This window comes from Diabrotica virgifera, chromosome 7 (genome assembly GCF_917563875.1).
Source record: "Diabrotica virgifera virgifera chromosome 7, PGI_DIABVI_V3a".
NCBI classification, from domain to species: Eukaryota; Metazoa; Arthropoda; class Insecta; order Coleoptera; family Chrysomelidae; genus Diabrotica; species Diabrotica virgifera.
This window is the reverse complement of record NC_065449.1, coordinates 2405672-2421748: the sequence shown is the minus strand read 5'-3', so window position 1 is coordinate 2421748 and position 16077 is coordinate 2405672. Positions and strand designations below refer to the sequence as shown.

The 16077-nt window shown below is 29.7% G+C and overlaps 1 protein-coding gene across 6 annotated transcripts in view; it reads right to left on the bottom strand.

The window, feature by feature from the left end:
- Nucleotides 1-16077, bottom strand: part of LOC126888365 (nuclear pore complex protein Nup98-Nup96) — a 140197-nt gene that overhangs the window by 23407 nt on the left and 100713 nt on the right. For all 6 annotated transcript variants that reach the window (XM_050656547.1, XM_050656549.1, XM_050656550.1 and 3 more), the window contains 3 exons: nt 12347-12715; nt 6578-6953; nt 280-473 (listed from right to left, as the gene is read on the bottom strand). In XM_050656547.1, coding sequence (XP_050512504.1) covers nt 280-473; nt 6578-6953; nt 12347-12715 — 939 coding nt within the window. The remainder of the gene's footprint in view (nt 1-279; nt 474-6577; nt 6954-12346; nt 12716-16077) is intronic.

The following is a 16077-nucleotide window of genomic DNA, read 5'->3' as shown; positions in this document are numbered from 1 at the left end:
CTTGAAAATCGTTCATACGATTGAGTTGTGCCCATGAGAACTTTTTACCAGGATGCTTCAAAGAGTATTTTCTCAAAGTATGAACGAAATCCACTGGGATCTAATTTCCATAAGATTTGTGCGGGGTACAATTTGCTAAATAAATTGAATGTTGGCGTAACAAATTATAATGAACTGTCGCCGTTACGAATTGTTGGCGTTACGATTTGTAGAGTTACAAATTGTCGCGTTACTAGATGTCATGGAACCTGTTCAGATATTCACATTCGAAATACTTACATCAATAGCTTCAAAGTTCTTTATGGAGCCACATTTAATATCGTTGAGAGTTAATTGGATACCACCTTCTGGCTTGGAAACCACATTGTAAAAGTTAAAACCTTTTGACCATCCTACTTTATATGATTTTCCCCTAAATATGCCCATGTCTTGGTAACTTCTGATTTCCATTAGGTCATCGCTACCCTCTTTTTCTAGAAAATACATATAGGTTAGAGAAATAAGTAAAAAAAACCAACAATTGTTTTGAGTAGTACGGAGCTCTACAATAAGAACAGGAGTGCTCGAAATAGAGCAAGTGTTTTAAAGACCAGTTATCCACGAATACTTTACGTTTTTTTTATTGCTCACTTTGTAATCATGTATTATTACTACAAAAAATTGAAATAAGAGCTAATAATGTAAAATGGTTGACTTTGTGATGTACATCACTATACTTTTCGTTGTTATGGGAATGTGAAAAACAAAAATTAATTTGCAATCTGTCACATGAGATTAATTATATTATTGTTATTACTGGTCGTATATTGCTTAAAAATGAGTTCTAACATTGCTTACTTAAATACAGTCCGTCTAATTTACTTACCGTTGCACGTCATTATTTACGTTAGAGATGTAAGTTGACATTGTTGCCCAATTACAAAAAATTCTTGAATTCATTTTAAATTAAATATATCACACAATTTTTGCGGAAGTGGATTATACAGCAAAACAAATTAATATTCAATGTAAATAAATAAAAACTTTAGAAATAGAAAACAAGAATTAAATTATAATCTTACGTTAAAGTACATAATAAAAACAGTAAATATAATGAAACAAATACTTATAGTAAAGAATATAAACAAATATGAAGTGTCATCACCGCAACTGTAAAATAAATGTTACCAATTTATGCCAAAATATCACCTTCGTTCGATTATAGTTACAGTGTATTCCGAACAAATGTGCTTCATAAAAACGCTTTATAATTCATTTATACAAATTAAATGAAACATATTATTGTGTATTTCTTTAAGTTAACATTAATAGAAATCTTTAAATATTATTTCTACGCGTATATAATAAAATATGCCTAGTGGCTGTCACGCCAGTGTACTTGGCAAAGTGATAAGAACACACCTACCGCCTAAATATTTCGTGTTTGTATCATGTGAGGTCTCGGGCTATGACGCGGATGACATTCAACGGTAAGTAAAATAGATGGAGTATAGTAAAGCAGAATCGCAGTTAATAGCGCAAAAATCGGAAGACGCTTATAATATTTGAATAAAGCTTTTTTCTACAATCACTGTTCAAAATCCTGTGACACTATTTAGTCCGCTCACGAATTGGCCTATTTCTTCCCGAAGCTTCTCGGCGTTACGAGACAATACCATTCCTATCCACGGCGTTCGGAGACGACCGCTGCCGAAGTATATATAGAACCGAGATTCGAGCACAGGCCAGTCATTCATTCATCGAAGCGCGTCGCGTAATTTAATGTATTCGAATCGAAGATATGAAATGTTTTTATTAGTTATCGGAATTATTATGTTCAGTTAATTAAATCATAAATTTGAGTTTGTAAATAAATTAGATGTGTTAGTTGGTGTTATTTGTAATCATTAAAAATAAATAAGTGATGTAAATAAAATAATATAAGTAAGTCTTCCTTTATTTAAATTAAACTTAATGCCTAAAGATATAAATAAATAAAATAGTAGAGTCAATCGCGTAACAATCCACTTTTCTGCACAGTTTTATGTTAACAAACTTGCTATTTTCTCACAGTATAAGATATATGACATTAGTGTACAAAAAAGTGAGGTTTCTGTGCCGGAAAGTTCTTTTCTGCACAGTTGACTACCTTTCTGAGTAACGTTATATTCTGTTTACATCCGTGGTTAAAGTTATGGAATAGAAATTAAAGTATGGATGTTACAACTGTTTTATTTTACAATTTTATTCTTAATAAACATTTTATAATTAATATCAAATAACCAATAAGGATTTAGCAATTGCAGCAAGATACGTTGAATGAAGTAGGTTTTGTGGAACTCCGTGACTGCATAAATATAATGTCAAATGTGACACTATTGTGTAATAACTTTTTAAAATAATTTAAATTTAAACAAATTAAGGCAGTGCATTAACTTTTTAACTGATTTCTGTGCAATTTGTTTAGGTATAAGGAATTTAAATTGATTAGTATTAATTAAATACAGTTTAAAACATAACACACATTATTATAATTAATCTTCGTTTAGAAATTGTGATTTTTATTTTTAGGAAAAACTGTGGTTGTAGAAAAAGTATAGTGTGTAACACGTGCAGAAAGGTAATTTCTCACTTGTTTGAATTGCGGCAACTTTTTAAACTCGTGAGAAATTAGTACCTTTCTGCACTTGTTGCACAATATACTATTGAAAGATTTGTTAGTAATATTTTATTCATGTTTTCTTTATTTAACTTTACAAGATATGTACTCCTGTCAGGTCAGATCAATATTTAAAACTGTTGATTTTGTCATCGAAACTTTAAAACACGCACGTTTTTGAAAGTTGAATTTAAACACGCTGATGCGTACTTTAATTTAAATAATAGCAAAATGAGGTACCAATAAAAAAAATTAATTATTGCAACATCATTTTGCAAAAACATGTGCGTTTTCTGCTTGTAAACATTTAGAACAATTTTTTAACCATTGCCTGTAGGAAAATTATTTTTTCATATTTGGAAAGCTTGCATTTTTCACAAATTAAAAAATATATTTCAAAATTCAGTTATTTCGAAAAAAATCGTCATTATAAATACCTTTTTTAAATGGAAAATAACGCACCACCTTAAAAATGCGACATTTTTGATGTCTCGTACTTCCTAAACCTGTTGTTTGATTTTAGTGATTTTCTTAGTATATTATAGCTTTATTTTTCAAGAATATCGATGTAATAATATTATTGCTAAACAGGTAAGTGTCATTGTACACTGGGTGTAATAATGATAGTGTGTTTTTCCTCAAAGTTTGGAACACCGTGTAGAATATTCTAGTGTATATAAAATATTGAAATTAAAACTCAACTGTAGCCTTAGGCTTTATTAACATTTTTCTTTTTGATTCATTCGCTTGTGTTGTATAATAAAACAGTTAGATACTTTAACAACTAACCATGTTATTCGTCAATACAGGGTAATTCTAAATAAGTGCGACAAAATTTAAGGGGTAATTCTGGATGAACAAATAATTGCTTTATTTATTGCTCTAAAAGCGGTTGAGATATGCAAATGAAATTTAGTTGGTTTTATGAGGTAGTTTATTGCGCATTTTTTGACATACAACTAGGAATTTTATATTCACCATTGGAGTGCATACGGGATGTATCTAAAATGTTTATACCCGTATGCACGCCAATGGTGAATATAAAATTCTTAGTTGTATGTCAAAAAATGCGCAATAAACTACCTCATAAAACCAACTAAATTTCATTTGCATATCTCAACCGCTTTTAGAGCAATGAATAAATCGTCAGTTTGTAAGAAAAAAAATAATATCCCGTATCTCGGAAACGAAGCATTTGTGAACATATAATTATTAGGGGAGTGCAATTAGAACGAAAAGATACAATGTTTCGGAAAAAATCAAACAAGGTTATATTTTCCTAAAACTTTTTTTGTTAGTTTATAAATATGTTAAAGTAAAAAGTTCTACTCACAAATTTCGCCGCTAATTGTTTATTAATTGTTTAAACAATAACAATTGTTTTGTATAAATAATGTTAAGAATATGGGTGAATTCAACATTTTATTTTGATAAAAAATGTTTTTATTTTAGTTTTGATTATGCTGAATCCGAATCTGACATTACAATTTGCAAATTCAAAATGGCGGATTTTTTCCTAAAAATCCCTAAAAAGTAGTTGTAAAATCCGAATTTTTAGATAAAACGTGTTTGTTTGCATATATGTGGATATTTTTGAGAGCTTGCTGAACCTGAATCAAATTTTGATAATTTAAATTATAAAATGGCAGATCCAAAATGGCGAATAACTCAAAAATAGTTGTAAAATCATAATTCTTTACAAAATGTATTTATTTCTACATATATTTATTTTTGAGTGCTTTGATAAACCTAACTTAAATGTTAACATTATAAACTATAAAATGGCGGATCTAAAATTCGGATTTTATAAAAAACATAAAAAAGAACATTTTTCTAAAACATTTATTGTCTATATTTTCAACAGGTTTTTGAATCTGAATTAAAGATTAAAAATTTAAATTTCAAAATGCCGGATCCAAAATGACGGATATTTAAATGAAAAACAAGTAGAATCCAATCAAACAAATATGGAATTTCATTCTTAAAAAAAAAGATAAACAAAAATTTTCACAATAATATTAAAAATTAAAATGTATTGGAAAGAATATTAAAAAAAAAAAAACAAATTTTCGATTAGAAGGATATAATTACATATTGGAACATAGTTTTTAATTCCCAACAACTTTTCTTTATAAACATTTTCGATATTGTGAAATATAAAGGTACTTTACTCTTGAGTGAAATTCATATTTTTTGACATACCTCGTACAAAATTAACAAAATTTGATATTTGATGGTTGAATCTTATGTTATATACGTTGCAGAGTATTTTATAAAGAATAACCTTTTTTTCGTAAAACTGATATTAAACAAGTTATCAATAGGTTCCAAGTTACGCAGACATACTGTATAAGAGCTAAAAAAAATTTTTTTGTTGAACATTTATTATTGTTGAAGCTTATTTTTAAATGTATTTTAGGTAAGTTTTACAGAAAAAAGTTTTGATCACTCTGTATATACATTTTTTCAGCCGGTAATTTTCGGTTTTTGTATTACATTTTTGTTATCTTTCTAAGTTTTCTCAAAAATAAATTGTTTATTTCATTTTTAAACTAAAATAATTCAGTGTTTTTTTAAGAATACATCCCAGGCTTTAAAAAAATAGCAAAAAAATTGTATTAGATTTATTCAAACTTGAATAATACCGTCTTAAAATGGTGGGAGTTCTGTCAAACTACGAAGTTTTCAAAAATTGCATTTTTTGAGACATCGTATTATTTGAATTAAATTTTTGAGATTTTTTTTGAATACAACATCGTTTAGTAAGATTATTGAGGGTTAAGTTGTGCAAATTTAAGAGTTTTATAAGTAAAATTGTATTAGTTACACATTTTTAAATCATTTTTAAACAAAATTCATGTAAGGCTCACTTTTCGCCCACACCGTTCTTATGTCCATAGATTATGTTTCTTTTTATTTCAACCATAAGATAGATTATTTCATCTTCTTTCATGTCCAATTTGTAAAATTTCTTCTGATCCATTAGTTAAAGAATTACATTAAAAAAACTCAATCGTGCACTTCTTCCAACGCTAGTTTACAGTGCGCCAATGTGTGTGAGAATGGTGACTTTAGCGTTATAAATAAAAAATTACAGAAGCTAGAGATTTAATTTTAGAAAAATCTTTATATAAGGTTTTTTTTGTAAAATTTTCTGAATTTTTCAATGGTCAAGTCATTTTTTTTTTTAAATTATATTTTCGGAGTTATTTAAAAAAACATCTAACTTCGCTGTTCATTTGTTTAATAAAAAATGAAGCACCCACTTCTCGAGTAGAACTTTTTGATATGTTGTTTATTAAACATTTCTTAATGAAATTACAGAAAGTTTTATCTTGTTTGATTTTTTCCGAAGTGAAAATCTAAATGCACTCCCCTATATTAAGCAAACGGCGATTATTTGTTCATGCAGAATTACCCCTTTAAATTTGTCGCACTTATTTAGAAACACCCTGTATTGATGAATAACATGGTTAGTTGTTAAAGTACCTAACTTTTTTATTATCCCACATAAGCGAACGAATCAAAAATTAAAATGTTAAGAAAGCCTAAAAGTACAGTTGAGTTTTCAATTTAATTTCAATATTTTATACACGCTACAATATTCCACAGGGTGTTCCAAACTTTGAGGAAAAAACACATTATCATTATTATACCCAGTGTACAATGACACTTATCTCTTTAGCAATAATATTATTACATTGATATTCTTGAAGAATAATGCTATAATTAACTAAAAAAATCAGTCAAATCGAACAATTTTAGGAAATACGAGACATCAAAAATGTCCCATTTTTAAGGTGGTGCGTTAATTTTGATGTTTAGTATATATTAATCAGTAACTAAAGCAGAACCCTTACATATTTCAAGTCAGTTTCAACTTGCTCCCTTATACCCATAGTAGTACCAAATAACTTTTTCATGCTATAAAACACTTACTGCCATAATTGTAAACTTTTTCGACTTTAGGCCTCAACATAATCCTCTTCTTGGGCGGACATTCTTCTCTTACTACAGGCATTCTACGAATTTCTTCTGGAATATCCAAATATTGTCTTATTATAGAGATATGACTACCACCACCATCAGATGATCGGTCATCCTCAGCGAATAAAGTAGACTTCATCACTTGTATATTTTTGCAAGAGGTAAACGGATCGTGTGTTAAATGTAAAGGCATATCCGTGGGAATCACGTGATAATCTTCTTCCGAAATATTGTCTACGTACATAGCTGTTTCTATGAGATCATCCTCTGGTTGAAAATGGGCACCTTCTTCGACGAAAATATCATCGTCAAGGCCGAACTTTGGCACCTAAAGAATAAAAAAGAATAAGAGAATTATAATGAATCGAAAATATACAGGGTGTTTCATTATTAATTGAAAATATTTTAAGCTGTAGTTTCCTGAGCTCAAAATATTAGGGTTTAACCCACATTACCTAGTCCGAAAATGCTAGTTTTTTTAAATACCCTAAGCACAGTATATATAGGGTGAGGCAGATAAAGGGCCTATTAGAAATATCTCGAGAACTAAAGGCAACAGAATTATGAAAATTGGAATAAGGGGGTTTTGAAGACTGATCTATTTAATGAAAATATTTTCATCTATTTGGTTATACCGGAAGTTGCTTATAACTTCGTTTTTTTAAATGGGACACCCTATATTTTTTCACATTTTTGGATTCTCCTCGATTTCTTCTTTCTTAAAATATAAGATTTTGTAGCATTATACAGGGTAGGTTAAAAGATAATTACGTTTTTTTATTAATTTCGTAGCAATATTCACACCCTGTAGGATTGTAGTAGTTTGACATAATAAACTCTATTTATGTTCAAATGATTTTCAATATACTCTACTATTTTTAAGAATCATTAGTATAGCTAAATTTTTAATTTTAGTATACAGGGTGGGCCGAAACTAGGATAGATTATTTTCTGAGTTTTCATAAATGGAACACCCTATATTTTAGTATTGTAATGAAATGATATTTTATGGTACTTTTTTACTTCTTGAGCATTCCCTATACCTAACTGCTTTAATTTGTGCTTAATTGTTAATCACAACAACAATCTGAACTTCGACGGTATTTTGATAGCTTAACCATTATTGGCAATTTTAAGTATCAGTCTAGATTAATATGTATTTATTTCCAAAAAATTATTTGTGATTGAATATTTTCACGGCCAACCTAATACCATTTCACATATTTTGTGTTGCAATTAATGTGTGGCTGGAATCACCAATAACTCACAAATTAAAGCAGTTAGGTACAGGGAATGCTTAAGAAATTAAAAAGTACCATAAAATAACATTTCATTACAATACTAAAATACAGGGTGTTCCAATTAAGAAAACTCAGAAAATACTCATTCCGAGTTTCGACCAACCCTGCATACTAAAATGAAAAATTTAACTATACCAATAATTCCTAACAATAGTAGACTATATTAAAAATTATTTGAACATAAATATAGTTTATTATGTCAAACTGCTACAATCCTACAGGGTGCGAATGTTGCTAGAAATTAATAAGAAAACGTAATTATCTTTTAACCTACCCTGTATAATGTTACAAAACCTTATATTTTAAGAAAGAAGAAATCGAGGAAAATCCAAAAATAAAAAATATACAGGGTGTCCCATTAAAAAAACGAAGTTACAATCAACTTCCGGTATAACCGGAAGTAGCAAAGAGACCAAAATATTTTCATTAAATAGTTCACACCTCAAAACCCCTATATTCCCATTTTCATGATTTTCTTACCTTTAGTTCTCGAGATATTTCTAATAGGCCCTTTATCTGCCTCACCCTGTAGAGGTTCCACAGTAAAATCACTCCTCTGTCGGCGCTTTGATCTCAAGAAGTAATACCGGCAGTACGCAATTGGTAATTCACCAGTGGTGGATGCGGGTTTTCCCTGTTAAAATCCGTACGTTTCTATGCGACTAGCAATGCGAGAGTGGGGCAATAGCGACTAAGAACATTGCGCGGTCGCCATGCGCGACTACAGATTTTACTTCCAATTTTTCGGAGAGTGGTTTTATTGTACCTCTTTATACTGTGCCCTAGGTGAAGTAAGAGCTCTGAGGTGCTACATGTTTTCGATACTAAAATATAGACTTAAAAATTGAACACTGAAGCAAGAACACTTATGTAACACTTCTAGTCATTTAAAATATGCTGTTACTGAAGTATAGGACACAGAAGAAAACGAACACGGAAGTATTGCGAGAAATGGGCAAACAATACGAAATAATAAACACAATTTATAAGACGTAGGATGAAGTAAACACTTCTATTGTATTGAGGTATATGAATTCATATTTAGATACTACTTGGTATTACTACTTGATACTAAATACAACAGAAGTACATGAATTCATATATAGTATTTCGTAAAAGTATGTATGTATAGTAAAAATACTATACATACCTAATAGTACATTCTTTCACGGTTTTTGCTGTAAATTTTAAAGAACCGCTTGGATTGACATGAAATTTGGCATACGCATAGCTAACATGTCAAAGAAAAAAAGTGATATGGTGCCGATGTGTGCTTTTGCCTTAGGGGTGAGTTTCACCCCATCTCGGGGGTGAAAAAATATATGTCCAAAATATGTCCCGGAATGGATAAACTGACTAATTTTAAGCAACTTTTGTTCTATAGAGTTTTTTCACCAAATCAATACTTTTCGAGATATTTGCAAGTGAATATGTCCATTTTTCAACAAAATAACCAAGTTTTTAGACGGTTTTTCGCAAATAGCTCAAAACATAGGCATTTTGTAAAAAAAAATATTCTTACCAAAACTATAGCCTATAAAAAAGTGAAAAAAATATACAGTATACAGTAAGAGTCACCCTACTAGATAGGTACATAGGAACCTTGAACTATTACAGTCCTGGACCTGGACCCTTCACTTGTTGCAATGTTTATATTTATGTCTAGTGACGTTCAGAACCTCAGAAAATGTATATAAACTGAACATTAAAATAGAAGGTTGAAAAATAATATATCAGCTATATTAAATACAGCTGATCTGATTTTGAGGTTTATAGTTGTCATTTTGTTAAAGTTGTAAAAGTTTAGTAAGTTAAAGTGTCGTAATATTCTTGGTATTTGAATAAAGTTATTTTAAAGCAGAGTAATAAGACTATTAATTAATGTATATTTTGTATAAAAAAAAAACAATTATTTTGAATAGTTTCTTGACAGTAACATGACAGGGATGAACGTCACATCTGAGAAAGGACCGGATTAGCCCATAAGCATAGCAATTAGGTACCTACCCATGTGTCTAGTATTGTGGCGCGTACTGTATATAAGGTCTCTCTACCTAGCAAAAGCAGAGTTATAGCTAACGAAAAGTAGGTTTATATTCGAAAAATCCCAAATAGAATAATTCAATGTTAAATATCCAAATAATGAAGCATTCTTGGGGAAAACACATTACAACTTTTTTAAAGTGTTTAAAAAAAGCTTTATATCTGTATTTATAAAAAAATTTCTAGCATCAAATGTAACCAAATTGCTCAAAATAAAGTTGACCCCTTTTGTTTTGGCAAAAAAAAAATCAGGAAGATCACCCCCCAATTAGCAACTTAAATGAAATTAATCGTTACCGCTTCACAAGTTACTTTACTTATGTAGTGTTTATATGATCTGTAAGTTTCATCGATTCAAAGTGCTTATTTTTGAAAAAAATTAGTTTTAAAGTAAAATTTTTAAAAATTTTAATTAAAAAAAATGCTTTTTTTTCAAAATAACTTAAAAATTGTTAGAGATACCAAAAATCTTAAACAATAAAAAAAGTCGGTTTTATTTTTCTGAAAATTCCACACCTGTAATTTTGAACCAATCAAAATACGTTATTTTGACAGATCACCATGGCAACGGAGGTATTTTATCGGAAATTTTTTGCTCGTGGGGTACCCAACAGCGAATTATAGTGGAAATTTTTTGACGTTTACAATAACAGAACATTTTTGACAGACTGGTTTTTATTTGTTACATAATTTAGTTTTGATTCATTTTCTATCACTTGTAGTTACTCAAAACTTATGTAAAATTGAAGAATATACTATTTTCTATCTTGAAATGGTATTCCCTTGCAACTACAATGAGTAGAAATTACGAATTTGAAAGCCTAAATAATTGCTGACAAAGCTATGGCGCGCTATTAATCTGTTCATGCAGCTTTGGATTTTCAAATGCAAATTTGGTGTGGAATTTTCTTACCGAATACCACGCGAAGTCAAATTAATATCCGGAAATTTTTTTTTGATCATGAATATTTTTAGAAAATTTCCCTCGTCTGCGACTCGGGAAATTTTCAGAATATTCATGATCTTAAAAAAAATTTCCGGAAATAATTTGACCTCTAGTGGTATTACTAGTGAATATTTTGTATTTTTTTGTTTTTCTGTAAGACAAAAATTGGTTAAGATTCGGTGTTTCTAAATTTGCATACACTCGTGATAAGTGACTCGTTCAAGTCCTTTTAACTACAGCTCTATCAAAAATAAGGACTTTGAACCGATGAAACTTACAGATCATATGATCAATACATACGCGAGTAAAAAACTTGTGAAGTGGTAACAATTAAGTTCATTTAAAATACTAATTAGGGGGTGATTTTCCCGATTTCTTAGCAAAAAAGGGACCAACTTTATTTTCGGCGTAACTTGTTTACTTTTGATGCTAATTTTTTTTTTTTTGAAAAACAAAAATAAGCATTTTTTAAACACTTTAAAAAAGTTAAAATGAGTTTTGCCCAAAAGTGCTTCGTTTTTTGGTTATGGCACGTTAAAATATTCGATTTGGAATTTGATGAATATGAACCTATATTTCATTAGCTATAACTCTGCTTCTACTAGGTATAGTGATCTAATACATACACCATGTTTTTCACTTTTTTACGTGCTATATTTTTGATAAGAATTTTTTTCCGAACAAATACTTATTTTTTGAGTTATTTGCGAAAAACCGTCTGAAAACGTGGTTATTTTGTAAAAAAATTAACATATTCACTCGCAAACGACTCGAAAAGTATTAACTTGGTGAAAAAACTTTATAGAACAAAAGTTGCTTAGAATTAGTCATTTTACCCATTTCCGGACTTATTTGGAACATATATTTTTCAGCCCCAAAAGGGGATGAAACTCACCCCTAGGGCAAAAGCACACATCGGCACAATATCACTTGACTTTTTCTTTGACTTGTTAGCTATGTGTATGCCAAATTCATGTCAATTCAAGCGGTTCTTTAAAATTTAGAGGTTTTGCAATATTTTATCTTTAAAGAACGTACTAGAAATATGAATTCATATACATAAATAGAACAGAAGTGTTTACTTCATTCTACGTTATCTTATCGAAGGTATACAGCCAACTAAAGGGTTTACCCTTTTTAAAGTTTTAAAAATAAAAAAGTTACAAAATCTGGGGCACATAATGAGGAGACAGCGATATGAAATCATAGTACTGATAATACAGGGAAATATAAGAGGAGGAAGGAGTATAGAAAGAAGGAGAGTGTCATTGTTGAAAAATTTAAGTTACTGGTTTAAATACAGATCCATAGGTCTCATCAGAGCAGCAGTAGATAGAGTAAAGATAGTGATGATGATATTCCACCTCCGATTGGGATACGGCACTCAAAGAAGAAGACGTGTTTATTGGAATGAAGAATAGTTATATTTACCTGAGATTTAGTTGGTGACGTTTTTTCAACAGCTTCTTTTTCAACTTGTTTCTCCACAGGTTTAGGAACAGTGACAACTTTGGCAGCTTTTTCTGCTGCTTTCTTTTCAGCTGCTTCTTTATTTAATGGTGCAGCTTCATCATCGCTTTCATCATAACCATATCGAGAAAAGTGGTCTACTTTGAAAACCCACGATCCAGTTTCTGGCCGGTAATCGACAAATTTCGCATCTTTGTTTTCTGTTACCTTACGAAGTTTTTCAGAAAAGTTCATGAGTTGAAGTTCATTGATATCTTTAACCAGCGTGTTGCTACCTGGTCTTTTTGGATAGACATTGTCTAAAGTTACTTGAGCTTTTCGATTTAGACCCTAAAATTTTAAAATAAGCATGTCAATAACTTTTTTTTGAAATATACAATCAACCATATTATCTTGCTTAAAATGAGTCCTAAGATCTATTAAACCTCCAATGAAGAAGACTTGCAGCTACGTATAACTTGGGTGACCGAAGTATGTGTGAATATGGGCTAAAACTTAATACTTGTAAGACAAAACGAAGTTGCAACCAATGAACATCACAGCATATGGAATAAAGTTAAAAAGAGTCCATAATATTACCTATTTGGGTGCCGACGTTAACGATAACTGGGATATAAATAAAGAAATAAGAATATGCATTAAAAAAGCCAGAGTTGCCTTCTATACCTTTAATACAATCAGATTGATATGCTGCTACATATAGAATGGACTCTTACAGATACACTAATGAAAAATTGGAGGCCTTTGTGATGTGGATCTATTGACAGCGAATGAAAAAGAACACAGAAATAACAAAAACAATATTTAGGCCATTAGGTCAGGAACCAAAGCTTTTCACCTCGCAATTTTTACAGAATGGATCGATTTGCTTGAAAATTTGAGAATAAGTAGTGGATAGTCCAACGATCAAAATCTATATGATGCCGAAAGGCGCTTTTACCATGGGGGTGGTTGCCACCCCATCTCGGGGGTTGAAATTTTTTGTCATATTTTGACTGCAAAAATTGATAAAACCATTCATTGTAAGGAAAAAATGTTCTATACATTTTTTTGATAAAATTAATAGTTTTCGATTTATTCGCTATCGAAAGTGTTAGTTTTGTATAGAAAATCATTTTTTAAAGCAAGTTCTTGGGAATTAAATAACCTACAATTTTATATTGAAACATTTTTTCGTATTTCTGATGCTAATCTTTCTATTCTGAAGAAAATGGCATTTTTTACCAAAATACAAAAATTCGTTATTCGCTTTTAACTCCAGTTTTTTAAAAACTAATCATTCTAAGCCAGTCAAACTTCTAGAATCTATTAATAATACATAAATAAATGAGAATGAATAAGGCCTATAACTAAAAACACCGCTAACTTACATTATTATGCTTCCAATTGGATTTCTCCTTTTTTTCAAAAAAAAAATATTGATTTTTTAACCGTATCTTTTTTATTTTTTATCTTAGAAAGTTTGGTAAACAATAATTTTGTAGGTTTTTATAAGATCTATAAGCCTATTAATATTAAATCTTTTTAAAATCCTCAGTCTCAAAAAGAGGTGACTTTAAAAGGGTTGGTAAAGGTGGCTTTTGCATGTTATTACAAGTTTTAATGGTCAATAGCTCGCTCAATTTTTATCGTAGAAAAAAATTTTGCAAACTAGGTTCTTGGGAATTAAATAAGCTACAATTTCATATTTAAACATTTTTTCGTATCTCTGATACTAATATTGCTATTCTGAAGAAAAGGCCATTTTATTCCAAACTACAAAAATTGGTTATTCGCTTTTAACTCCATTTTTTTAAACTAATCATTCTAAGCCGGCCAAACTTCTAGAACCTATTAATAATACATAAATAAAAAAAAGACCAAATAAGATCAATGACTAATTTTAATTTGGGTGGTGATTAGAGGGTTGCTTGCGATCACCTTTTCGCTGATAAAAATTGGGACTGACATTCTTTTCATTATAAGTCACTTAATTTTAGAGCTAGACTTTTTTATTTCTGGAGATATATATTTTTGAGTGCTTTAAATTAGTTTAAACAAGTTGTTCTCGAAAAATGCATAGTTTGCCCGTCTTTTGACTTTGAAACTACAATATTTAGTATTTGACGAAGAAGAGCCAACTTATAATAAAGTATAGCTCGATTACTGTTGATCTTAAGAGGATCGGTACGTATTTTCGGCTGCAATGCTATTCAAATGGGGATTCATTTTTTTCGAATCCTGAGAAAACTAATAAGTATTTTTGAAAAATTTAAACGCAGAATGAAAGATTACGTTATTAGCGAGGGCCGAAAGTCCCTGAGAACTTCTATAATGTTTATTTTAATAAGTTACAGGGTGAAAAAACTAAGAGAAAATTTAGTGTGATTTTTAATTTCAAATATCTCATTCAAAATAAACTTTTTATTTATTCTAAGGGACTTTCGGCCCTCGGTAATAATTTAGTCTTTCATTCTGCGTTTAAATTTTTCAAAAATATTTATTGGTTTTTTTCAGGATTTGAAAAAAATGAACACAATGCCGTGGTAATATTTTCCAAATCTGTCTTTGTCTTACAACGCACTCAACCGAATATAATATTGTCAGCATATATTGTCAGTCAGACACTGACAATCAGTGACAATTTTAAATATTTGACATTGCATCGGGAATATTTTGAGAAATTGATTAAATATTATTGATATATAGTGTATTTGATAAATAATTGATTTAAGACGTGAACTTAATAAAAAGTTATTTATTGTGTATTATTTGTGGAAGATCCAAGCAGAGAATACATCAGATATATCCTGTGATCCAAGTATTTTGTTGTTAGAGATGTTCAAAATCGTAAGCGTTCCAAAATAACAACATATTATTAAAAAATCACTTTAACACTTTTTCCTCTTTTCTCGATTGATTATTAGTTTTTGTTGTACAAATAAATTATTACAATCAGTGAAAAGATAGTTAGTGAAAAAATTATCACATTTATTAACTGAATTAATAATTTGCAATTATAAAAATAACAGTTATCCAAGAACATTCAAAAGCCTCTTTAAATTAATTATGACATTTTCAAGTAGAATGACATTTTAGTAATGTTTACATATCCATACCAGTGTGAATTTTACTACACGTAATTTGCCGTGTAAAGACAGAAAAAGTAGGGATACACGTAAAATATTTGCGAATTATGTACCCATAGCCTTAAAGAAAATTGAAAAAACGGTTTTGTTTATTTTTTTAAAATGTACATTTTTGTTAAGTAAAGTTGTTTTGATAAAACGAAAACTTTTGGAGTTATTAGCAGGAAACTGATTAAAAACATTGAATTTTTCGATATAAAACAAATACTTTCGATAGCGAATAAATCGAAAACTACCAATTTTATCAAAAAAATGTATGGAACGTTTTTTTTAGAATGAACGTTTTTACCAACTTTTGCGATTAAAATATAATAAAAAATGTCCACCCCCGAGATGAGGTGGCAACCACCCCATGGTAAAAGCGGCTTTCGGCATCATATAGATTTTGATTGTTGGACTATCCATAACTTATTCTCAAATTTTCAAGCAAGTCGATCCATTCTGTAAAAATTGCGAGGCTTTGTTCTATTTTAAGCTTCATTACTTGGACTACTAGACCTGGATCCCGCGTAAGAAAAAAAAAGTTGATTAATAGCAAGCTGAAAATTTGTTAATAGCTTAACG